The 25,989-nt window shown below is 46.1% G+C and overlaps 1 protein-coding gene across 5 annotated transcripts in view; it reads right to left on the bottom strand.

The window, feature by feature from the left end:
• Nucleotides 1–25,989, bottom strand: part of BPTF (bromodomain PHD finger transcription factor) — a 1,855,127-nt gene that overhangs the window by 1,630,919 nt on the left and 198,219 nt on the right. For 4 of the 5 annotated variants that reach the window (XR_013598794.1, XM_078654332.1, XM_078654328.1 and 1 more), the window contains exon 5: nt 15,943–16,137. Coding sequence is in view for 4 of the 5 variants with exons in the window: in XM_078654332.1 (XP_078510458.1) it covers nt 15,943–16,137 (195 nt within the window). In the remaining variant the exon portion in view is untranslated. The remainder of the gene's footprint in view (nt 1–15,942; nt 16,138–25,989) is intronic. The other variant, XM_078654329.1, reaches the window with a different exon arrangement.

The following is a 25,989-nucleotide window of genomic DNA, read 5'->3' as shown; positions in this document are numbered from 1 at the left end:
GCCACTGAGCCTTGTTGCGGGGCCCAAGAAGTGCTAGGTAACACCTTTGCACCAAATGCAAGTCTCTATGAGCGGTGATCACTCACCATTCTAAGAACTGGAAGCATGGCTGAGCTTGTCTTCATTAACCTTATGTGCTTTGTAACTTCACTGGATTCCTTGTGAGACTTCTTTGGAACTGAGGGATGGCATTTAAGACCAGCCCCAATGTGAATATTCCATATTGGAAATGTATAATCTTGTGATTTTGTGTAAACATTTAACATCTGGTATACAGAAGAGATGAAAACTATCAATCCATGTTCCGGGATAGAATAAAAAGAATTTATTTATGCAAAAATGGAACTTTGAGTACCCTGGCTACCAACCCCAAGCATACGATTGGTGAAACATGGGACAGATTAGACATAAATAACCTAAAAGAGTACAGGCAGTTATTGCACAAAGAGGGGGATAGGCCCAGTAGACTTTAAGTGTGACTTCTTTGGAGCGAACTCCCAACGAACTTGGCCATGTACCTTGAGACAGGTCATGGAAGGTCGGTCATGATACATGCCTCAATGAACAGGGAACTGCAGATGTATCTGGGGACGCTATTTAAGAAAACAAGTTACTTACCTGTAACTTTAGTTATCCAGTATTGGTGTCTTTCATAGATTCACATGCCTGAATCATTCCCAGTTGCCGAGGCGGGAGTCCCACGGTAAATAAAATAGCAGTGCCAAAGGTAAATAACAGTAGTAGGCCCTAAGGAAAAGGCCTGAGGCCAAATTCTTAGTAGCCTATCTACATCCTTATGCTAAAAAGAACAAAGTCTTTGTCCCAACCAATCAGCTAGCAGCATCTTCTAGAACCCTCTCTGCAGAGCCAGTTCTCCTCAGATTTTCGTTAGCACAAGTGGGAAATGAGTATCCCAAATAGAGGGGGTGCTTGTCCGCCGGAACCAGAGGCAGCAGGCAGAGTCATCGCCGTGACGGCAACGGCATAGTCCCATACCTGCTCACCATTCTTGCTCCAGTCTGCCGTGAGGGGAACGGCCAGCGATAAACTGCATTTCCCAGGTGCCCCAGTGGCAGAGGCACCTGGGACGTCACAGGCAGCGCCCGGAGGCGCAAACAAAGAGCGGAGCGCCGAGCGCTCCGTGGGGGTGCTTGTCCGCCGGAACCCGAGGCAGCAGGCAGAGTCATCGCCGTGACGGCAACGGCATAGTCCCATACCTGCTCACCATTCTTGCTCCAGTCCGCCGTGAGGGGAACGGCCAGCGATAAACTGCATTTCCCAGGTGCCCCAGTGGCAGAGGCACCTGGGACGTCACAGGCAGCGCCCGGAGGCGCAAACAAAGAGCGGAGCGCCGAGCGCTCCGTGGGGGTGCTTGTCCGCCGGAACCCGAGGCAGCAGGCAGAGTCATCGCCGTGACGGCAACGGCATAGTCCCATACCTGCTCACCATTCTTGCTCCAGTCCGCCGTGAGGGGAACGGCCAGCGATAAACTGCATTTCCCAGGTGCCCCAGTGGCAGAGGCACCTGGGACGTCACAGGCAGCGCCCGGAGGCGCAAACAAAGAGCGGAGCGCCGAGCACTCCGTGGGGGTTCTTGTCCGCCGGAACCCGAGGCAGCAGGCAGAGTCATCGCCGTGACGGCAACGGCATAGTCCCATACCTGCTCACCATTCTTGCTCCAGTCCGCCGTGAGGGGAACGGCCAGCGATAAACTGCATTTCCCAGGTGCCCCAGTGGCAGAGGCACCTGGGACGTCACAGGCAGCGCCCGGAGGCGCAAACAAAGAGCGGAGCGCCGAGCGCTCCGTGGGGGTGCTTGTCCGCCGGAACCCGAGGCAGCAGGCAGAGTCATCGCCGTGACGGCAACGGCATAGTCCCATACCTGCTCACCATTCTTGCTCCAGTCCGCCGTGAGGGGAACGGCCAGCGATAAACTGTATTTCCCAGGTGCCCCAGTGGCAGAGGCACCTGGGACGTCACAGGCAGCGCCCGGAGGCGCAAACAAAGAGCGGAACGCCTCCCGTCCCGCGGGACGCGCGCGGACGGCGCCGGGCGGAGCCCGGGCAGAGGGCGGACCGTCTGTGGCCGTCAGAGGCCAGAGGAGGTCGGGCCGGGCAACCCCCCTTGCTTTTGAGGGGAACAAGGATACGAACTAAGGTTTGCATATCTAGACACTATCCACGAACAATTGTGCTTCCCCCAAATGGACAACTTATCAGCTAGTAAGATATCCACCGTACCGACATAGGTTCGTGTATGTCATTACCGGTTATAACTTAGTAGTACCATGGCGTTTAAAGAGCCCTCTAAACAAACACTCTCCTTGGGGGGTTCACTTAAGGAGACTCTGGACTATGAAATAACTAGGGTAACAACGGTAATTGAGAGAGCAGAACATAGTTTGTTTCCAGAAACTATGTCCTGCAAACGACCCCCCTTGATTCTAACTGACTCACCGAACACTTTATTATTGAGGGAACTAAATGGAATTTGCAACACTAGGTACTTCCCAGCAGCACAGGGATTTGAGCAATTGAGTCCCCTAACATGCCCTATGGGAAATAGAAGCCCCGAGCTTAGTAAATCACCCCAACCAAATATTAGTCCCTTGGAAACTCTATTCCCATTAACAGATAAAGCTAATATTCAAGCGATCACGCACTCCCCGGTCCCACCCCAGAACAGAAAACATAAAGGTGTGGAACACAGGGGGAGTCCAGCAAAATACCCAAAACTAATTTTAAGTCCGCCCTCGGTCACTGTTACCGTCACTCCCGAACCACTGGATGAATGTCTAATACCGGAAACTTCTGTATCCACCTTACCATCCAATCTTTTGGCCCAGCTTGAAGAACTGGTTAAAACCCTCTTATCCCCGCTCTTAGAAAGAATAGAGAGAATTGGGGAAAAACTCATGTTGATAGAAGAAACCATCAAGTTAAGCAAGCAACCACAGAGCCTAGCTGCTTTTAATTTGCCCGAAACTACTGCACATAGCAAAACTGCCCAAATTTGTTCGCTAGATTCCATACTACCAGCGTCAAAAAGTAAGGAAGTAATTAAGAAATCGATAAAGGAATCAAGACCTGCCGCTAGATCAGGGCCGTCCAAAGTAGTCACAAGCTCTGAGGGGTCTGTTGCCAAACAAGGTGCAGTGTATATGCGCAGGAAAACCAATTGTATAAATCTACCACCAGAGGCAGCACCTTATGTGTGCGTCCTTTCAGGAGTACCGGTGCTCAACAATGGGAAAACTGAAGGGCATCAGGACCTTAAAAATAAAGTACAATTTTGGTTAACCAAGAATAGACCCCTTCCATCTAATATTGATGGAAGAATTTTAAATGTCAGAAGGGTAGGATGGATAGGTTCCCGTCCTAAGGACATGGCTGGAGACCTAGTAATTGTTAACTTTAGGGACTACCAGGTCGTCCCATATCTACGTAGCTGGGTCTCTCAAATAGGAGACGGGCCCATAGCAACTAGAGAACTGTCCGATTTCTATCCCAGATCAGCGTATTTGCCCCCCACTAGAAGGAGCGTAGAGGAAAACCCCAGGACGGGCAGGAGGGGCCCCATAACGAGTAGTTACAAGATACCCACTTATAATCGTTATGACCTTCTTCATGGTTTAGATTTGGCGATCTGAAAGCATCTGGCGTCATTAAACGTACTGATTCTTAATCAATGTCACCTACGTGCTTCCTTTTATATAGCTTAGATGGGCTGATTCCTTATTGTCTGTCCATAGGGAATTATTATTCTCTTGATTTTGCAATATAGTTGTTAGAACTATAGTATGGATGTAATGCTTTATTATACGTGTGCTTACACACATTGTTTAATACTATTTTTACTGTGTATTTATGATGTATATGAAATTGTGTATATATTGACTGTTGCTTTTATGATTTTACATTGTACTAAAATCGAATAAAGCTTACGAATCGAATCGAGAACTGACTCTCCGGGGAGGAGGATGGGTGCATGTGAATCTATGAAAGATACAAATACTGGATAACTGAAGTTACAGGTAAGTAACTTGTTTTCTTATCCAGTATTGGGTTATCTTTCATAGATTCACATGCCTGAATCAGAATATTAAGCTGTATGCCAGGTAGGAGTCGGTTGCGGATGGTGATAGACTTGTACTGATAAACTCCCAGATGCAGTATTATTAACAACCAACTAGAGTAAGGCAACTGAACTTCACAGAATTAAAACATTCAGAAATTCTAAAGAACATTCATAGAGTAGCAAAAAACATGGATATCTAACACGTACATCCATATGTTAAAATCGAAACTTGTAAATGTGTGTATATATATATATATATATATATATATATATATATATATATATAAAAATTAAAATACATTATATCTGTATATCAATATATATATAGAAACCTCTATATAAATACCAAATTAACCCCTTGCATGCTCGTGACGGAACCATTCCGTCACGAGTCACTGTGGTGCTGTGCTGGTGACGGAATGGTTCCGTCACGGCCACCGTCACTACCTGGAGTCGTTCTTAAAGAAATAGGTGTCGTAAGACAGCTTGACCAACTGCTGCATCCTCTTGGCTTGTTGATTGCAGGCAGTAATGTCTCATGAACATGTGGACATTTTTCCATGTAGCAGCATGGCAGATATTTTCTAGTGTCACTCCTGCAAACAATGCTGTAGACGCTGCAACACTTCTTGTGGAGTGAGCCTTGACCTTTCTCAGTAGTGGTCTGTTCGATTTGATATGGCAGAAATGGATTGCAGAAGCTATCCACCTGGTAATTGTGGCTTTTGTGACTGCTGCACCAAGCGTAGTTTGACCGTAGACCACAAATAATTGATCAGAATTTCTGAAGGTTTTTGTCCTTTGCAGGTAGAATTTCAAACATCGTTTGATGTCCAAAGACTGTTGTGACGCCCAATCACTAATAACCGACTTATCTACTTTAGGCTTATTGCTGAAAAACAGTGGCCCTACTCACCAGGCTGGCCACACTTTAGATTTAGTTTTCTCCAATGTTCAGGCGATATTATGCCCTCCCGCTACCCAGGTGAGCTGGACTGATCATTTTATCGTGGAGTTTACCACACCCCGTCGAGAACCTAGTCTAACACACCCCAACATCTTGCCTTGCACTCGTAGACAGTGGCATAAAGTCACTAAGTCTACTTTTATAGAAAATTTTAATCCTCCTGTCTTTCAGCCTTCGGACGATATTGAAGTAGCTCTCACGAAATTCGGAGGCGAAATAAAGACAACTATTGACACAATTGCCCCACTAAAGTTTTTTAAACCTAGGCCAGCAAAAAAGCATGAAGTCTGGTTTTCTGACCATTTACATACTCTTAAACAAGGAGCCAGGAAACTGGAGAAAAAATGGAGAACTTCCCATCTCCTTGAGGATAAAGAAAGATACTGGGCTGCCCTATCTTCTTATCACAAAGCAATACGGGGTGCACGGAAAGCACACATTGCTACCCAAATACAGGAGGCTGGGAACTCGCCTAGAGTTCTTTTTCAGATAGTGCAGACACTGGCTAAACCGTCAGCATGTGAAGCCACTGACATTTCATCGCAAAAATTGTGTGACGAAGTTTCCTGTTATTTTACTAGCAAAATTGACAGAATTTATGATAAGATTTTATGTACAAATCAGTCCATATCCACCAAGGAGACATTTCCCTCTGATCCCATGAATCCCATTGTGGACACACAATCCCTGGACAGTTTTCCCCTTATCTCATGTTTAGAAACCTCTACCCTTTTAAAACGGATTAAGAGTGGAAGTCCAGAGGATTCTATTCCTGCTAAACTAATGCCTATTCTGGAAGAACATCTAAGCCCACTGGTTACAGAATTAGTAAACCTATCACTCATCTCGGGTACGGTCCCCAAGGATTGGAAGCGAGCACTCGTCAGACCTACTAGGAAAAATAACACCATACCTTGGTCTGACTTGAGTAATTTAAGACCTATTTCTCTGCTACCCTTCTTGGGGAAAGTTATAGAAAAACATGTTAACAAGCACCTGTCCGTTTACATCGAAAAAGTGCAAGCCCTTGATGAATCCCAATCAGGATTTCGCCCCAGATATAGTACTGAATCCACCTTGCTGTATGTTACCGATGACCTCCACACCTACCAGGACAAGGGTTTCTCTGTCATTCTTGTTCTATTAGATCTTTCGGCAGCGTTCGACACCGTGTCACATTCCATCTTGACTCAACGGTTGTCGAACGCTGGCCTGAAGAACAAAGCCCTTGACTGGATAAGGAGTTTCCTAACAGATCGCACCCAGACAGTCACCATGGGTGCATTTCGCTCGGCGGAAACAGAGATTTCTAAAGGGGTGCCACAGGGCTCATGCTTGAGCCCGACGCTCTTTAATATCTATGTGGCACCCCTGGCAGGAGTGCTGCGTAGATACGGGTTTGTTCCCGTATCTTACGCTGATGACACACAGCTCCTGTTTCCTTTTAAAACTCTTTCCGCTGAGGTTAGGAACTCTTTTTCATCTGGTATGGAGGAAGTGGCTAATTGGATGTCCAGTAACTATCTCCAATGTAACGTCAGCAAGACGGAGATCATGCTATTTGGGGAAGCTAAGATACTTTGGACTCCTGATTGGTGGCCACCTGAGTTGGGAGCAGTCCCTGAACCTAAGCAGGTCGTGAAGAATCTTGGAATTCGACTTGATCACGACCTGTCCTTAAAACAACATGTCAGCTACATTTCAGGGATATGCTTCCATACTATTGGTTTACTGCGGAAAATCTGCCCACTCTTGCCCAACTCAGCAAGAAAGACTCTGGTTCAGGCACTTATCCTGAGCCGGATTGATTATTGTAATGGGTTGTTATTTTCTGTTAACGAAGGGCTACTAGATAAATTGCAAGTTGTTCAGAACACGGCGGCTCGCCTTGTTCTGAATGCCCCCCCAAGAACGGCATCCAAACCCCTCTTTGAACAACTACACTGGCTTACTGTCAGACAAAGGGCAAAATTTAAGATATGCTGCTTAATCCACAAATGCTTGAATGGACTAGGACCCACCTACCTGGAAAGGAAATTTAGACCATATGTTCCCTCACGATCTCTTAGATCTAGCAATAATTTTCTCCTTGTGGTTCCACATATCAAAAAAGTTAGACACGGAGGCAGAGCCCTGTCAACTATGGGCCCCAAGTTGTGGAATAAGCTCCCGTTGGCCCTAAGGTTATGTAAAGATCACCTAACCTTTCGGAAACAGTTAAAAACTATTCTGTTTAAAAATGAAATCTAATCATCTTCCATTGTGTAGTTGCTAATTTACTGGGCAGAAAGCGCAGAGATACTCCTGGCGGAGTGATTCTAGCGCTATACAAACTCATAAATAAATCATAAATAAAGAATGCAGTGTTCTTTCCGCCGGTGTAGTAGGATTAGGAACGAAAGCTCTCAACTTCACTGGTTTGTTTAAATGGAACTGTGATGGTACTTTAGGTATGATTGTTGGATTAGTTCGAAAAGTGACAGTCTTTAGAGAAATGTAGGAAAGGTTCTTTAGTAGTGAATGCCTGAATTTCACTAACTCTTCTTTCAGACGTTAAGGCTAGAAGTAGGGCGACCTTCCATGTGAGATACTTGATGTCGGCTTTATGAATGAGTTTGAATGGATGTTTCATCAGTTGTGAGAAAACCGTATTGAGTTCCCATTCCGGTGGAGGAGGCCTAATCGGAGGATGAGCTCGGAAAAGACCTCTCATGAACTGTTTGATCAGAGAGGACGAACATAGTGAGGGAATGTTGGCCACTTTCCTGAACCTGGATAGAGCCGCTAGATGGACTATTATGGATGAAAAAGAGAGACCAGAGTGAGCCAGATGCAGTAGATAAGGAAGAATTTAATCTGCAGGAGCTTCTATCGGGTGTATACCATTAGAGTCACACCAAAAGCAAAACCTTTCCATTTAAGACGATAAGTCTTCAATGTGCTTTGTGCACTTGATTTTTGCAAGATGTCACGGCAATCCTGAGGAATATGAAGGTCTTGAAATTCTAAGAAATCAGGAGCCATGCGTGCAATTTTAGAGATTGAGGGTCTGGGTGAAGTATCTGTCCCTCGTTCCGCGACAGCATTGTTTGAGTTGGAATAAGACAGATTGGACGGTCCTGGGATAGCAACAGAGGTCCTTGGAACCAGTACTGGCGTGGCCACCGGGGAGCAATCAGGATGAGAAGGCAGCCCTCCAATTTCATCTTGCGCAGCACCCTTGGAATCAACGGGATCGGGGGAAAAGCGTAAGCACAGATCCCTGACCATCGCATGGACAGGGCATTCCCTCGTGACCCCTGTTGAGGGTATCTGCTGACCTAATACCGGCATTTCTTGTTTTGCTTTGTTGCGAACAAATCCAAAGCCGGCTTGCCCCAAGCCTGGAAAACTCTGTTCACCTGAACATGCTCTAACTCCCACTCGTGGCAGTCTGATAAGGACCTGCTGAGTTTGTCCGCTATTGTGTTGTGGAGGCCTCTGACATGTTCTGCTTTGAGAGTTATGTTGTGAAGTGTTAGCCATTCCCATAACTCCTGAGCTTCCTTTGACCATGTCGCTGACCTTGTCCCTCCTTGTTTGCTCACGTAGAACATGCTGGTGGTATTGTCGGTTCGAACTAATACCGATCCTGAAATCCTTGGAAGGAACGCTTGCAATGATAGGAAGAATGCCCGCAGTTCCAGACTGTTGATGTGTCGTTGTTTGTACTTCTGAGACCATTTGCCTTGGACGTGTAAATCATGGAGATGACCTCCCCATCCCTCCATTGACGCATCTGTTGTCAGAACGAAGTCTGGTGGTTTATGTATGAACGTGAGTCCTTGTGTCAGATTGGGTAACAGAGACCACCATTGAAGAGCATCCACCATTCATGGAGTGACTTTGATGACGTCGTCGAAACAACCCGTCGCTTGTTTCCACTGAAGATGCAGTGCCTCCTGTAAAGGTCTCATTTTCAGGCATGCCAAGGGGATGAGATTTATGGCCGCAGAGCACATTCCCAGGAGCGAAGCGAACAGAAAGTGACTTTCTTCTTGAAATCTGACGTGCCAATTTCTGGAGGCGAAGCTGTTTTTCTTGAGACAAGAATGCCTTGCATTGTATTGTGTCTAGACGTGCTCCCAGGAACGGCAGGATCTGCTTTGGATGTAACTGGGATTTGCTTATGTTCACAGTCAGTCGCAGAGATGCAAAGAGACTGCAACATGTTGAAATTGCATTCTTCACATTGGGCTTTGAAGGACCTTTGATTACCAATCGTCCAAGTACGGGAAGACCTGGATTCCACAAGAATGCAACGTTGCCGCTAATGTAGCCAGGCACTTAGTGAATATTCCTGGAGCCGTTTTGAGTGCAAACGGGAGCACTTTGAACTGATAATGGGTGCCAGCCACAGTGAATCAGAGATATTGGGATGTGGAAGTATGTGTCTTCCATGTCTAGGGAAGCCATAAAATCTCCCTCGTTCAGGCAGCTCAGAATCTCTGACAGGGTGACCATACGAAAACCCTGTTTTTTGAGGAACCTGTTGAGGCTGCGAAGGTCCAGAATTGGTCGCCATTCCCCTGATTTCTTTTTGATGAGGAAGAAACGGGAGTAGAAACCTGTCCGTTTCTGAAGAACCGGGACCTTTTCTATAGCATACTTGAGAAACATTGAATTAGCTCCCTTGAACAATAAGTGAAGACGAGGGGGAGGGGGCCCCTTGGGCGGAGTTGTTGGTTGCTTGGTAACAAATTCTAGGGTGTGCCCATGCTTGACGAGGTCTAACACCCAGGGGTCGGAGGTAATTTTTTGACACTGATCTAGGTAGAAAGAAATTTTTGCACCCACAGGAAGGGAAGGAAATGTGATTGGCGCCCAGCTGAACTCACTTGTTTCTATGAGAGTCTCGCCCTTGATTGTTGGGAGCGTTTTCGGCCTCCTGGGCGAGAGAAACCAGTCGTATTAGATTGGCGGTAAGATGACTGATAATTTTGCCGATATTGGGGCTATTGTCTGCTTTGCTGATGGTAAGCTCCCCTAGAGGAATATCCACACCCTCTAGCACCTCTGAATGTTCCCCGTTTATACTGTAAGGAACCCAAAGATCAGTATTTGTCTGGATTGCTTGGAGGGCTTCATCAATATGTTTGTCAAACAAAGATTTGCCATCGTAGGCCATGTCTAATATCTTGGTTTGGACTTCTGGTCTGAAGGTGGTAGCCTTTAACCAACCTTGGCGCCTGAGAACTGCAGCACCAGCCAATTGCCTGAAATTTGTATTAACTATATCCAGAGCGCAGTCGATGGTTTCTGAGGCTGCGCGCTCTCCCTCCAACAAGATCTTTCTAGCCTCCTGCCACTTGTCCTCTGGGATAAGGTCAATCAGACCAGCCATGTCCAACCACATTTGGCGATCATAACGTCCTATCATCGCCAACGAATTCTCTGCCCTGATGGAGGCGGCAGCCATGGTTGAGAACTTTTTACCAATGAGGTCAAGACGACGTCCCTCTTTGTCCGGCGGTGTAGTGATAGGTGTGGCCAGATTGTTAGACCTTTGTTGGGCGGCCTATGAGATGACCGAATCCGGCCTGGGGTGAACAACGAGGCAGGATGGGCTGTCAATCGAAGCACGATACTTTTTATCAATTTGTGGCAGCACTGCAGGCACGGTAGCAGTAATCTTCATAATTTTGATGCCCTCAGTCCAGATGTAATCTATTATTGGAATTGCCCTGGTAACTTTCCTGACTTCCTCTTTGAAATCGTGGAGGAAACAATCAGTTTGTTCCACAGTCACTGGAAGCTGAAACCTAGTAGCAGATCGCTACATGAGGTTATGAAATCCACCTATATCTTCTGGAGGTGACTCCGATGGTTGTGGAGTTGGTGGAGATGGCATGGGAATAACATAAGAATCCCACGGATCCAAGTGAGGATTCTCCCTCAGCTCACCCTCTTCACCTTCATCCGAAGAAGTGTCCGGAGTTCGAGCTGGCTGGACAGGCTGAGGCCGTTGAGGAGGTTCTGCACCTGAGGACAGCGGTGCTGGGGCCTCCGGTTGAGGTATAGGATCTGGCACTACCACAGTCTGGGGTGGTGGAATTACTTGCTGTGGTGGGAAGCGCTGCCTATAATCAGCTAGCAGGGCCTGTAAGTCCTGAATGAGGGTAGGAGGCAGATGGCTGGTCTCTGAAGACCGAGAATGCCTCTGGTATCCTGTGTGGTGAGGAACAACAATATCCTCCTGGTAGTAGTGTTCCGTGTAGTCGTCATCTTCCTCATCTTCTTGACATTTAATGTTCAGCTTTGAAGGATGACAAGCTATTCCAAGAGGTCCTTCATTGTCATCATCCTCATAGTCACCATGCTCCCCTTGGACATATGTGTCGAGGAGGTGAGATGAAGTAAGTGGTGAGATATACGAACAGTCTTGTCTCTGGAAAGATTTAAATTGGAAACCTTTCGAAGAGATAGGCGTTGAGAAAGTGTGCACCAGCACTAAAGACTTAGCAGAAACGGGTTCTACACCTGTAGATGGAATGGTCGATGATGAGGGTAAGGAAGATACATTCACCGTCGATGGACTTTTCATCTTAGTCTTCGTCGACGGGATCATCGGCGACGAGGCAGACGTCGACGGATGCATCGTGGACGGACTCGGCGTCGCCGGGACCATCGTGGACGGACTCGGCGTCGCGGGGACCATCGTCGATGTGCTAGACGTCGCCGGGACCATTGTCGACGGGCTCGACGTCGACGGGACTATCGTCGACAGCCTCGACGTCGACGGGACCATCGTCGACGGGCTCGACGTCGACGGACTTGACCTCTTCGTCGACGGGACACTCGTAGATGGCACAGTGGATGTTTTCGTCAACGACGGAAGCTTTGACGGTAACTTCGTCGACGAGTGCTTAGACAGCTTAGTCGATGAGGCTTTCGTCGACGGATCATCGACGACGGTTTTTTTAGACTATGGAAATGCTCGTCGACAGGATAGGAGATGTAATAGAAGTGGTAGAAATTGTCGCCGTCGACAATGGAGCTGAAGATGTGACAGAGATAGTCGACAAAGGTAAAGCTGAAGAGACAGAACAGCTTTTACTCACAGTTTTGATAGATTGTTTCTTAGAGTCCTTGAGAGCTGAAGCTTCCTGATAAGGACTAGAAGTGGAGTGTGAGGATTTAACATGTTTCCTCCCCTCACTTGACGAACTGTCCTGAGATCTTGCTCTCTTGCTGGAGGTAGAAGCTCTATCATCCTCTTCAGTTGAAGAAGACTTGAGCAACAGCAGGACTCTAGCCTTCCTTTCCCTTAGAGTTTTTGAAGTGAAGGGTCGTATATATATTACAATCTTTAGCCTCATGCTTGGGTTAGAGGCAATAGATACAGTCCTTATGTTGATCATCAACAAGGACTCTTTTTTGTCGCATGTCCTGCAAGGTTTGAATAAGGACTTCTTGTCAGACATGAAGGAAAAAACTGAGTAGCACTCAGGGAGACTCCCTTCCACACAACGTGCGGTAAAAATCTGAGGAGAACTGGCTCAGCAGAGAGGGTTCTAGAAGGTGCTGCTAGCTGATTGGTTGGGACAAAGACTTTGGACTTTTTAGCATAATGATGTAGATAGGCTACTAAGATTTGGGCCTCAGGCCTTTTCCTAAGGGCCTACTACTGTTATTTACCTTTGACACTGCTATATTATTTACCATGGGACTCCCGCCTCGGTAACGGGGAATGATTCAGGCATGTGAATCTATGAAAGATACCCCAATACTGGATAAGTGATGAAAGTACTGTGATACGATTGCAGTAGATAGGTTTTGGGAGGTCTAGATTTACCGCAGCAAGAGACTTCACAAAGGGAAGATCTAGAGTTGGCACTCACTAAAGGGGGGATATTGGCGGTCATAAAAGACATGCCCAGATACAAAACACCAGGCACAAATGGGATCCTACCTTTGTTTTATGCCACATATGCAGAGGTGCTCTTGGAGAAATTGCTGGAAATCTTTCACAAAGCGAGAGACGTGGGAGTACTTCAACAGTCTGAGAGAGGCACTAGTCCTGTTCCTTAAAGCAGATAGAGACCCAGACAGTATCTGCTCCGTCTACTTATTCTCCATTATTAAATTGGATGTGAAAATCCTTTCCAAAATCCTAGGTAATAAGCTACTCGGGTCATTGAATAACTGGTGCATAAAGATTGATGTGTATTGATCTCCAACAGAAGTACCCTCATGAATATCCGTAGACTCACCCATGTCAAGTACTCTGTACAGGATTCCCAGAAGTAGATTGTTGCCCTTCATATCGGGAAGGCATCTGATACGATCAGGTGGGATTTTATGTGGGCTGTTTTAATACGTATGGGGTTTAGCACAAACCTGGATAGGCTTGTGGTACTTCACTCCGACAGCCAGTGTTCGGTCTGGGAGATACATCACTGACCGTTGGGAGATACAGATCGCAAACAAGTGGGGTGTCCCTTAAGTCCCCTCTTATTTGCACTTGCAATGGAGCCGCTGGCAGCCTACCGGTGGGCGATACTACAAGGGATACAGAGTGTCCCTCTGCGCCAACAACGCTTGTGTACAATTTTAATGTCCGCACTGCAAGAATCAGAGAGGCTGTCGGATTCTAGGTGAAAGCAGCCAAATCCTTAACCTTCCCCATCACAACACTGACCAGAAACGGTTCGGACCCCCACCCTGACCTAGGTATATGGTGCGAGCTGGACAGTTTTCGGTACATGGGCATACAGTTGGCACATACAGCTGAGACATAGTACAAGTATAACATGGGCAGACTGCTGACTGAATTGAAGGCATTGGTGGCCTTTTGGAACAAACTACCATTGTCCATTATAGGTAGACACTGAAGTAGCAAAGATGTTTTTTTCTGACCAGGTGCCTCTATGCACTTAAAAACACGCAATGCCCAATAGACTAAACAAACATTTAAGAGACTAGTGTCTTAATTGCACTCATAATGGCAGGTATGTGAAGCAGAGTTGGGCTAAAAGTACTGAAACTACACATGGAAGAAGGGGCCTTGGTTTACCAGACGTGGAACTATACTATATAGCGACAACTCCACCATGCTGATAAGTGGTGCACAGATGGGCCCAATGGAGAAAAAAGGTTGCTGGCTGTGACACAGGGTTATTTACCGCAATGACTCAAGGAGGGGGCTCAACTAAATGAAGGCTGCCACTACGAGGTGAAGCGGTAGGCGCAGACTTGGGAACTAGTAATTCAGTCCACATTGCACAAACCTCCATTCTCTAGAAACTTACAGATATGGTGGCTATAACCCTTTCTGAACATTATGCAGGATGTCAGTCTCTGCAAGGAAAGACAGCAGCTGCATACCATTAGGGGACATGTATCCGGAGTAGAGATGCATTACCTTTACATGGCCATAGGAGACATTTGGGTTAGACCCCGGGCAGTTTTTACTGTTCGCTAAGCTGACCAAAACAGCCTTCGAGATTTGCACTGGCTTTCCACAAACACCTGGCCAGTCATGAACATTGGAGATACAGCTCGACATGGTCGTTCCTCGGAGATCGATATGTCATTTATGTACAGCACTCAATTATGATGCATCCAAGATCACACTGATGGCAAAACATGGCGGGAACTGAGATCCAACAGATGCCCGGAGGATGGAGACTGGAGTAAAGCGTGTGCGCTGGTGAGATTTATATCTTGTAATGCCCGTTTTAAACTGGCACATTCTTATGTCCTACATCATGCTTATTCGTCGCCAATGAGACTGCACAAAATGTAATCAACTAGACCAGACATTTGCCCTAGATGTGGGTGTGGAGGGCTGATTTCCTCCAGATGAATTGTGGATGTACGGGGTTGGTGCTCGTACTATGGTGCCAGCTATGGGAGGTGACAGGTATTCATATAGAAAACACTGTCCGGCACAGTCTACTGCACCTAATACCATGCCCTAGTGAGACTAACATTCACTATAGATTTGCACTACTGGGGATAGTGTTAGCAAACAGATGGAAAACGATTAGATGGCTATCGCCAACGGGGCCCACATACGGACAATGGAGTGCTTACATGGGAGAATGGACACTAGCCAAAGAACGACAAATGCGAGAGGGTAGAACAGATGACAAAAAGGAAGAAGACTGCTTTGAATAAGCGGTAATGCTGCAGGAGCTTCTAGCCCCGGTGCTGATGGAGACTACCGGGAATAGTCCAGCTGCTCTTACATCTGTACATGATAGTGCATGTATGGGAGTGTCACCATCAATGAGATACTGGGCCTGGCGAATCCAATTGGGTAGGAGCTGGAAGGGTGATTCTGCATGCATGCAAATGTAATGCACCTGTTGTGCCTGGTAAACTGCGATGCCTAAAGTTGTACTTTGTATGGTTGCATGATAAAATGGAAAATAAAAAGTGGGGAAAAAATACGCTGGCTACATTCGTAAGTTTATCATTTTTAAATGTCATACCTCATTCTCAAAGTAAACTGTCCCGCACTGCATGGGCAGCATTAAGCATGAAGGTTTTGACGACAAGTTAGTTACAAAAAAGTATCGAAAACTACAAGCTGGTGTGTACAAACTGAATTAAAATCTAATCAAGAAGTATAAATATGGTGAAAATGACTTAGTTCAGGACAGGTTATGTGCACCATTTCTGAAAACTCAAAGCAGCATGGGTCAACTATTGGTGCATGCTGGGACAAAGTAGATTACACTATTCTAAGCAAACACATGCCTAAGGCTTCTGGAACCAGATGGACACAGCTTCCAGTGCTCTCGATTCATTCCAAGAATCATGAATTCTGGATAAGGCGGCAGCCACTGAAAGAGCTGCACAAAAAATAAATATTGTTAAGGCTCAGACTTGTGCAACAACAATGTTTACATACCCTCTATACCTGGTTCATCCTGTGGAAGCTCTGGTTCTACATCCTTTTCTGCTGTCTGGATGTCATCTGCAGATTCAGGCAAACATACTCGCAAGTCATCGACTTCAAAAGAAAATTTTTCTTCAGCAAGGGAATCTGGGCGGCTCTCATTAGCATCTAATGTCACAGAGCTGCATTTATCTCCTTCTGCCAACTCTATGGAGGACAGGATTACAATAAATATATGTTGTTCTATACACAATTATCCATGGATGTCTTGTAATAAACATGTAATATTAAGAACATTTAATAGAATGGTCACCTGGCTACATCATTTCTATCACAGTACAAGAAAGCAAATGGTAGGTTTATGCAGAGCATGCATTACAGAAAACAAGCATGTGCAATGCAATAGGTCTTGCATTACTGAAAGTTTGAGCTCTTGGCTTTTATTTGCAATGCTAATATATCATTAATGTGAGACCTATTGCATTGCAAATGCTTGTAATCTAGAGTTGCCCTGTGACAGAAATATTAAGAATCCCACATGCAAGAGGCTTGAGAGGAAGCGGAGACAGCCAACGCTTAAAAAAGCATTTATCTCTTTCTATGACTGCCTTTTATGCACAGAGGAGGATGATGCCTGCGCCCCGGGACAGATAACAAAAGAACAGACATCATTCTAAATACTGCAGACACCCCTCAGAAGGCAGCTAAGAAGAATGAGAATGGCCTGCGGCCCACACCCCTCCTGCGCTGGCCTCAATATCCTTGCTGCCTTATGGCCAGAGCTGCCGACTTTGGAGCTGGGGAACCAAGTTTAATCCTTGGTGTCGTCTCGGCATCCTGTGGTTCTGGGCAAATCACTTAATCTACCCATGCCTACCAAAAATGAAGGTGGCCTTGTGTAACATAATTGGTGCTCATGTAAAGCGCTCCAATACCTAAGGGTCGCATCTGCACTGTATAAATCTGCAAAAAAATAAACAACTAGGAACGGCGTGTGCTGCCAGTGCCAAACCTCTGGTATGATTGCTGCCAACTTAAAGTGAGAGCAATTTATTTATGCATTTTTATATAGCACAATCTTTACCCATAAAGCTTTACAGTAGAGGGAAGTATGTTTGCAACAAAGGATCTTATTTAAACGAGTTTGAGCTTTTGACATTGTAAATAACAATGCCTTTTGTTTTTGTTTTTAAAACATAAATAAAAGGCATGGTCATTTACAATGCCAATAGCTTAAACTCGCATAAATGCGAGACCTATTGCATTGCAAATGCTTGTTTAAGAATGCTCATGCGGCCAACTGTGTTAGTTTTTTTTTCTTTTCTACTCTTTAGCCATGCCGCACTGCAACTGTAATGCAGTACTGCATCACTTAACCATTGATAAAGCCAAAAGATCCCAAAAGTAGGACCTAAATGCTATGCCAATACATATTTTTAATTTTTTGCTTCTTGAAAATAGCACTCACTACTGCAAAACAAATAGCGGAAAACAGCACAATCTTCCAATGTGTAGTAAATATGGTGGAAAGAGGCAGGACCCCAAAACTTTGTGAGCCATAACTGACCATGTTTGTCTCCCATAACAGCATTGGGGTTATTCCAATAATCACAAATCGAACTTAATGACTCGAAAAGCAGGTCAACATCGCAATGGCATGCCAAAAAAGTGCTTTTTGTAAAATGTTCAGTTTCTCTAAATTTGGATAAGTTTTGAGAAATTCTATTTTAAGATCACATCATTATATTAATCATTCTCCTGGAAGGTGTGAAGATAAATGGAAGACCCCAACTATAAAGTTGCTGTAAATTGGAAGGTCACAAATTCGATTCATTTCAGCCTTCCTTCCTTCTGAGGATGACAAATGAAGCACAATCAACCGAGATGATGGCATCACGTTATTTACAGCGCATACAAATGTGTGCTATGAAGAACTATATAAAAACTATTTATTATCAGCTAAAATAAACAGCTAGTGTTGGCTTGCGCTGCTGCCTCCTGTGAGCATGGTTTATCTTGATAAACAGGAAGAGAAACTAAGCAGTGTTAGAAAAAATATGTGCTTTCACACTGAAAACCTATCTAAATATCTTCGTAGTTGTTCTGGAATAACACAATCCCACCAGGACACACACGACACACACCACAGACCAATATACTATAAACATCGGCCTTGCTCAGTACCAACTTTAGGGAAAACATATATTCGGCCTCGGCAGGATGGCAGGATGACAGGCTGAGTCGACCGACCTAGATTTGAACCTGCGACCCAGCGGTGCCACCGAAATCGAAGAACTCTCCCAGTCATTTGAACAGACGGCAGCCAATCTTTGCTAATTTCAGAAGTGTCATCATTTTTAATAACCAAACCAAAAGCGCGTTTTCACAGTTAGAAGAAATTACATCAAAAACACACACACAGTACTCACCGCTTTCCCCATCCTTATTAGATTTGGAGGGCGCCGACCCGCAGGAATGAGACTCCGGCGGAGGGGCAATGAACCCTTTTAAAAGTAAATTCAAATAGTCGCATTCTCTGGAAAGAGTCACTTGTTGAAAGTGGAGTCTCCTCCCTCGCGTGCCCCCTCCTCCGCTGACACAATGTGTGCCCTTTGCGTCACTTGAAAAACAGTTTGGACGCAGCAGCAGCTTGTCTCTCCGCCCACCGAGGCGCCCCTTAAAGGCTCTTCACTTTATCGCTTATAATGCTGCTGACTATGTGGACACTTCACTGCCACGCACTTTTAATTACTACGCACCCTCACTTTCTTCATACATATGCATGAAGTGGTTTGTTCCAAACAATGTCGAGAACCTAGGTCAAATGGGTTCACAATCTAGAACCGAGTGCATTCCGTTTGAATACATGGATTGTACAGAGTACACGAGCACATGAGAACTGCACATTGTGCATGTTTAAAGTCACAAAGCATCTGGGATTCCAAAGGGAAAGAAAGAGGGCAGCGGTGCTGGGACATTTTCAGATTAGGAGTAGGCCAGGCATTTTAGCTTACTAAAAGTTCAGTGATCTGGAGAATGCTACTGGTTTCAAGGATCTAGCGCAACAAATAAACCAAGGATAATGGAGTTTCATGGGGAGTATGCGGAGCAAGCATGTTCTCAGCCTCTTATCCGCGCTCGGCTTGGCAATGAAAATAATTGCAGAAGACCGTTCTGGATTATCAAAGGGACGTGAAGTGATCAAATCTATATCAAACACCGGTATGTGTGTGTGCTGTTGGAGAAAGCAAATCCTTTAATTATTTACCTTGTGGGAAACGCTTCAGTTTAAAACCAGTGGTGCATGCGCACCACAGAGGACCGGGGGGGAGGGAGCTCAGCAGTGAGGCGAACGCGCCATGCTGCGCATGCTAGACACGGACGGGAATGGGCGTTGCAAAGGCGGGACATGCGCCCGTCTTTGCCCAATCCTGTGCCGTTTAAAAAAAAAAAACGCTAAAGCCAATGGCGGGCGGCAAAAGCATGCTCACACGCACGAGATTGTGAGCAGCTTTCAGAACCCCCTTACAAGAGGTCTCGCGCTGCACGAGCAATGCTGCGCAGTGCAACGCTAGGCGTGAGACCTAAAAGGGGAAGCAATAATAATGATGATAAAATTTAAAACCATCCAGAATTGCACTGTGACTTTGGGGTTGAAAGCCTCATATGTAATGCACTACAGTTTGCCCTCTCCCTCAACAATTTCATTCATATCTCATTCTTCATTCTGCTCTAAGAAGCCTCAATGTGCTGTCCGCAGTTATGATTATTACTGACCAAATATAGGAGCAGACATGCAAATGAGTGGGCAGAGCTCGAGAGGGGGATGCCCCTAGCCCAGCTTGGAGAGGTTATATGTTGTCCAAGCTAGCTCAAAATCAGCAGTCTAGGATTATAAACTCTGTTTTCCTACTGTCATATATAAACAAACAGTCGATTTAAGATCACCAAATCAGTACGGACGTCAGAAAAAAAAAAGTTTCAGCATGTTGTAATTTAGGCAGGATAGTAATGTAAAAAAGCGCTTCTGGTGCATCACACCCAAAAATAGCAAGTAATGTACTAAAAATACTTTTGTACAACTGCCCTCAAAGAACCATGAACATAACTCCATGTCAAAGGGCGGGGTGCCACACACCCCAGACCAGAGAAACAGCCTTTTCCCACTGACTCCCCCACCAGAGCAGGACAGTTCCTAGTAATGGACCTAATATCGGTCAAAGGTTATTAGCTCATCTGCATGTACAGTACTGTGGTCTATCTTGCAGTAAAGGGAACATATTTTTCTAGCCTCTTCAAAACAGGACGTCTTACACATTTTGGCATGGCACCCTGACTTGGTGGTGATGCCATTAGTTAAAATGTTGCATGACCCTTACTGGCTTAAAGAGCTTAAATTATTTATCTCAAACTATGTTGTGGTAGTGTGGGTGAGCAGTTTAGGCTTATCAGAGGGTAGTGTTAAGCATTTCTTGAACACACATTCAATAAATGAAACACACTTGAGAAGAAACTCAAGACGAAAACAAACACAGAGTTTTATAGAACTTTATACACGAAGATCTCTGGGATTAGATAAGTACTTTAGACGTTATAGATTTGTACAGGAAAGGTATTACGGAGGGTCACCTTTAGGACTTCAGGTGCTAGGGGGGGCAAGGACCAAAATACCACCAGCAGTTCAAGTTTATCAGTCTGTAAGGGACCTGGGAGCAGGGGGTGCATAGTAAGTTGTCGTGGACCCAGGCCAGGAAGCTCGGGTAAAGAGGATTTTGGTTGGCTGGGCCTGTGCATCAAAGGCACTCATAGTTCTCATTTTGGAATAGTAGCTGGCAGGGAAAACAGGACAGCTGGGCCACAACAACAGACTCTGCCGCCTGTCTACCAGGACCCTCACAAACTGAGCCCCTGATTGGGAGGTCCTGGACCAACAACCACTGCACCCGAACTTTGGATCAGAGGGCTTTTGTCAGCTGGGCCAGTGAGACAAAGGCACTCATGTTTCTCAGATAGATCTGCAGAGGGGGGGGGGGGGCAAAAGAGGATAACTGGGCCACTCTTGGTGCTGGCCTCTGTGATGTGGATGTCCCTTGTAGGCTGGTCAGTCATTTTGGGGATGGAGTCCGGATGGAACTGCAAACAAGCTTTGGATCCTGCTAGGGGTCTGGTACTCTGGGTTTTGATGCATGGTGGCTTCTGTTGGTCCAGGTCTCTTCACACTTGGTGGGGAGACGGATCGGACCTCCTGAAGCATGGTGAACTCCTCCTCCAATTTTAATCTAATGCAGCAGAAATGCTAGTTTGGTTCTTTTGGTACTTAATAAGAGAGATGGATCCCAGGGCTACAGTATAGCATATGTGAGAAATTGGGTTGTTGGCTTAAGAGTGTGAAACCCTACTCAAGTAACAGCCACTATCTTTGTTATGGTGAAACGCAAAAAGTAATTAAATTAACCTGTGCATTACGCCAGGGATGATATTCTTTGCTGCCCTGGTAATTAGAAAGCACATTAAAAAATTATAAATGAAATGAAAATTGAACAGTTGTTTATCGTCTCTCTCTCTCTCTCTCTCACACACACACACACACACACACACACACACACACACACACACACACACACACACACACACACACACACACACACACACACACACACACACACACACACACACACACACACACACACACACACACACACACACACACACACACACACACACACACACACACACACACACACACACACACACACACACACACACACACACACACACACACACACACACACACACACACACACACACACACACACACACACACTTTAGAAGATGAATGCATAAGGTACGTCTAAGGGACTGCGGATGGTGTTTGCGCACAGTGTGGGTGCTTGGATGAATAGACAGAATGTGGTGGGGGGTCTCTGAAACTTCAAATGATAATTTTCATTCCCGATGTTTGCAACTGTACAAAAAAAATGAAAAAGCAGTTGGCTAAAACACAGAACTGTTTGAGGGTCAAACATGATGTAGGCCACTCGGCAGTAATGAATTCTACATCATAGTGGCCTAGTGGTTGTTCTAGGTGATTTCTCCTGTTTCCAGGTAATGCTGAGGGCTCTGACTTCCAACGAGTGGGTATCAGGAATGCTCTTCTTTCTCTGATGACTGCCATGTGTTTCCCTAGGTCATTGAATAGGTTTGAATAGTTATTGTTTTAGAAAATATATTTCAGGATCAGTGGGTCCCTCAATCTATTTTCTACTCCTAGTGAGAAGGTAGGTATTCTCCTTCAATAAAGAGCTGTCAAAGGTAGTTGTGTATTAACCTTGGGGATGGGTAGTGATGTAAGTGGGCCTTTGTCTTATTAAATCAGGACCCCATCCTGAAAGATTCTTCAGTACATAGATCACCGCCCAGCTTTCAATTGAATGGGCTTTTTAAGTAAAATGCAGTTAATTAGTTTTCAGATTACTTTTGCTAACAGAGGACTGGATCCTAGATTCAGCTCTGGGACAATTCCTGAGAACAGGTGAGTAAATGAGTTCTGGTTAAAGGTACGATTTTTAAAGAATATTATTGCATTTCAAAAGTTGACACTTCAAAACTTTTTCACATAGAATCACCAATGTTATCCTAAGGGAGGACATTCACTTAGCAGTTAAGTTAGGTTATCAGTACTTTTTCTTACTCAGTGCTGGATACCTGGGTAATTTCCTGAAAACAGTTGAGAAAATTCATTTTGGTTATTCGGCTGATTTTTAAGGATTATCTGTAGTTTTCAAAAGTTAACACTAAGAAACTTTTTGGGAGAAAAAGTGTCAATGTAATCCTATGAGGAAAAATTAGTCATCAGTTTCAAGGTAAGTAGTCTATCTTTTAAGTTATGGTTCTGGGGTTAGACTTAGGAGTCTCCCAGGGTCACTGATGCACTGTTGTTGCACCCTCAGCAGCACTCGGGCGGCCAGGTGCAGAGTGTTGAGACCTAATGTTATCCTATGGAGTATAGGGGAGCTCCGGTTGGTGGCCGCTGGCAAGCAGGCCACAGGGTTGTGGGAGAAAAGCTCCTAGGGTTTAGCTCAGGGCAAGTTGGGGACTAAGTTAGCACCAAAGGGACACCCTCAGCGGCGCTAGGGCAGCCGGTGCAGGGTGCTGTTTTGAGGTCGGCTGCCCTGTTGATTTCAATGGGGATTCTCCGGAACAAAGAAACACTGCAGGCTTGGGGACGAGGATCTTCCGGGAGTGACCACCACTTCGAGGGGTAAGTTGGGATGTAGAGGGATGGTTGGGCACACAAGGCTGTGGGGCGTCGGGTGCAGGGGTGCCTTTGGACATTGGATTTTCTTACCCGCTCTGGTCACGGTAGGGGGTGTGCTCTGGATTGAGACTGCAGGCGTCTTCTGGAGGCTTGAGGCACGTCAGGGGTCGCCGGATCTCGGTGTCAGGATCACAGGGGGGGACCACCTCGTGGTGTTGGTTCACTCAAACACGGGACGGGTTCGGCGGGTGCAGTGTGTGCTGGATTCGCGGTTTCTGGCTGGCACGAGGAGCTGCAGTTTAAACACGTCCAGTGTTCATGGGAGAAACAGCTTTTAAAGTGAATGCAGGCAGGTCCTCCAGGATTTTTGAGGTTGCTGACGCAGGACATGCCAGGGTTTCGCAGGAGCAGGTATGTGGGGCGACAGGCCTGTAGGGCTTGGGCCAAGTCAGTGGGCTTCTTCCTCTTGTTAGCTCTGCACGGCTTCTCGACGTCCTTCTTTTCTTGTGGTTGCTGGATCTGAGGAAGGAAGGTTCAGGGTGCAACTGAATACTAAATTTAGGGGCATTACAGGTAGGTAAAGGGCAGGGACCAATGGGTGCCTTCCCTGGGGTGGGTACACTCCATAGTCTGCCACTCTCCAGTGGGAGGGGGGCAGGAGCCTGTCCCTGGTTGGCAGGGTCCCCCCATCCTCAAGATGGCGGAGACTCGAGGTTGTGCTTCACCTCGCCTCCCCCACCTTAGGGGTAGAGTTGGCAGAGGTGGGCATACCTCTCTTCCTCACTTTGTTTATCCCGCCGGGTCTCCCGCCCAAAGTGGGGGGTAGAACCAGTTGCTGAAAGCAGCAAATAGTCTGCAGAGGCTCACAAAGGTGGCATGCCTTTGAAGCTTCTCCTTCGTGAATCCTGCCCATCCTGGGGGAGTAGGCTTGGCACCGCTTCCCAGGATGTGCATTGTTTCAGGCCCCCGAGAGCAGCAAGCTCTCAACTCAGCGGTCCAGAAACATGTCTGTTGGTGGCAACCTAGGCAGCTACTCAGTCAGGTCACTGGGCCTTGATAGAGTTTCAGGGGGCATCTCTAAGATGCTCTCTGTCGTGCATTTTACATTAAATCCCAAACTGGCATCAGTGTGGGTTTAATGTGCTGAGAAGTTTGATACCAAACTTCCCAGTCTTCAGTGCAGCCATTATGGTGCTGTGGAATTCGTAATGACAAACTCCCAGCACCATATACTCGTAATGGCAGCACTGCACTCACAGTGCCCAGGAATGGCCCTGGGTACAGTAGGGGTACAGGGCTCATGCACCTGTACCCTCACCACTGGCATAGGGCACCCAGCTAGAGGGGTGACTGATGTATGTCAGGGCAGAGGTTTTGTGGGCATGGCACACAGGGATGTGTGCCATGTCAACTCTTAGTTTTGTTCTGCACCAAGACACTCAGCCTGCAAGGGCACTGTGTGTGTGTCAGGGTACAGGGCCTCTAAGGGTGGCACAATAAGTGTTGCAGCCCTTAGGGGCCTTCTCTGGTCACTGTGCCCTGGGTACCTATGGTACCATTTACCACAGGCTGACATGTGGCCTGAGATGCACAAACAAAATTGGAGTCTAGAGGGAAAGACAGAACTAGGACGCCCTCCACTCAATAAGTCATCAAACAACACAAATCCTAGTTCTCGCGGCAATATTTATCTATTGATTTGTAAACATCACTGGTTAAGAATAAATCACCCCAGGGAGTTCCTTAATCTAGGGATACTCAAGATGTCTCAGTCTATTGCCTATATAAAAAACAACCTAGCTCTGATCTATACATTTAGAACAGCACAAGACTAACAATCACCTTGAAAGAAAAAAATATGTATGCTCTTCACATATTTTTTTCTTTCAAGGTGATTGTTAGTCTTGTGCTGTTCTAAATGTATAGATCAGAGCTAGGTTGTTTTTTATATAGGCAATAGACAGACATCTTGAGTATCCCTAGATTAAGGAACTCCCTGGGGTGATTTATTCTTAACCAGTGATGTTTACAAATCAATAGATAAATAATGTGGCCTGAGATGCCAATTGTGTTCAGGCTTCAATGCAGTTTTAGGGAAGGAACACAGGCCCTGGGAACCTGATGGGCAGGAGCCCAAGGCACACTCAGTCAAAGCACATCAGCAATTCAGCAAACAGTGGGGCATACCATGCAAGAAAGAGGGCACTTTCTCACTCTGCACTTAATATTTTACAAACTAAGCACTTCCTTCTCCAATTGCTGACTAGGATCTCGATCGTGGCTCTGGCCTCTCGCAGATTTGCAGGGTTCGAAGGACAATTTTGCTGCCTGCCTTCTGTTTTACCAATATTTTTCCGGTTTCTGGTTGCTGTCCTCTGGTTACTGCGCTTCGCCTATTTTCCTGTTCGAGCTCCAGGCCTCTAGGCTCCAAATCTTGTTCCCAACGACCGGGGTCGCAAGGTATTCTTGCTGTTTATTCTCCATGTTTAGCTGCTCTATGTACGCTGGTGCGTCTCTCTAAATTTCAACTGCTGCTGACAACCTCCTTCCTTCAGTCCGATTCACTCCAGAGGCAATTCAGATTTAAGATTCCTGTGGGGGGCAGGGGGAATTCGCAGGTATGCAATGTCTTTTTGTTAAGTGCTACAGTCTTCCCCTTCTCCGTGTGCGTGGGCTACTCGTGGTGGGTGCCTATGTTTGCTTACTTAAGGCTGTGCTTTATAGATTGGGTTTTCAAGCTGTCCCAATATGGCGGCCGGGTGGTCTCCTCAGGGGTCCAAAGCAGCTCCTTTCTGGTCGGG

Source organism: Lissotriton helveticus, chromosome 7 (genome assembly GCF_964261635.1).
Source record: "Lissotriton helveticus chromosome 7, aLisHel1.1, whole genome shotgun sequence".
NCBI lineage: Eukaryota > Metazoa > Chordata > Amphibia > Caudata > Salamandridae > Lissotriton > Lissotriton helveticus.
This window is presented reverse-complemented; position numbering and strand designations above follow the sequence as displayed.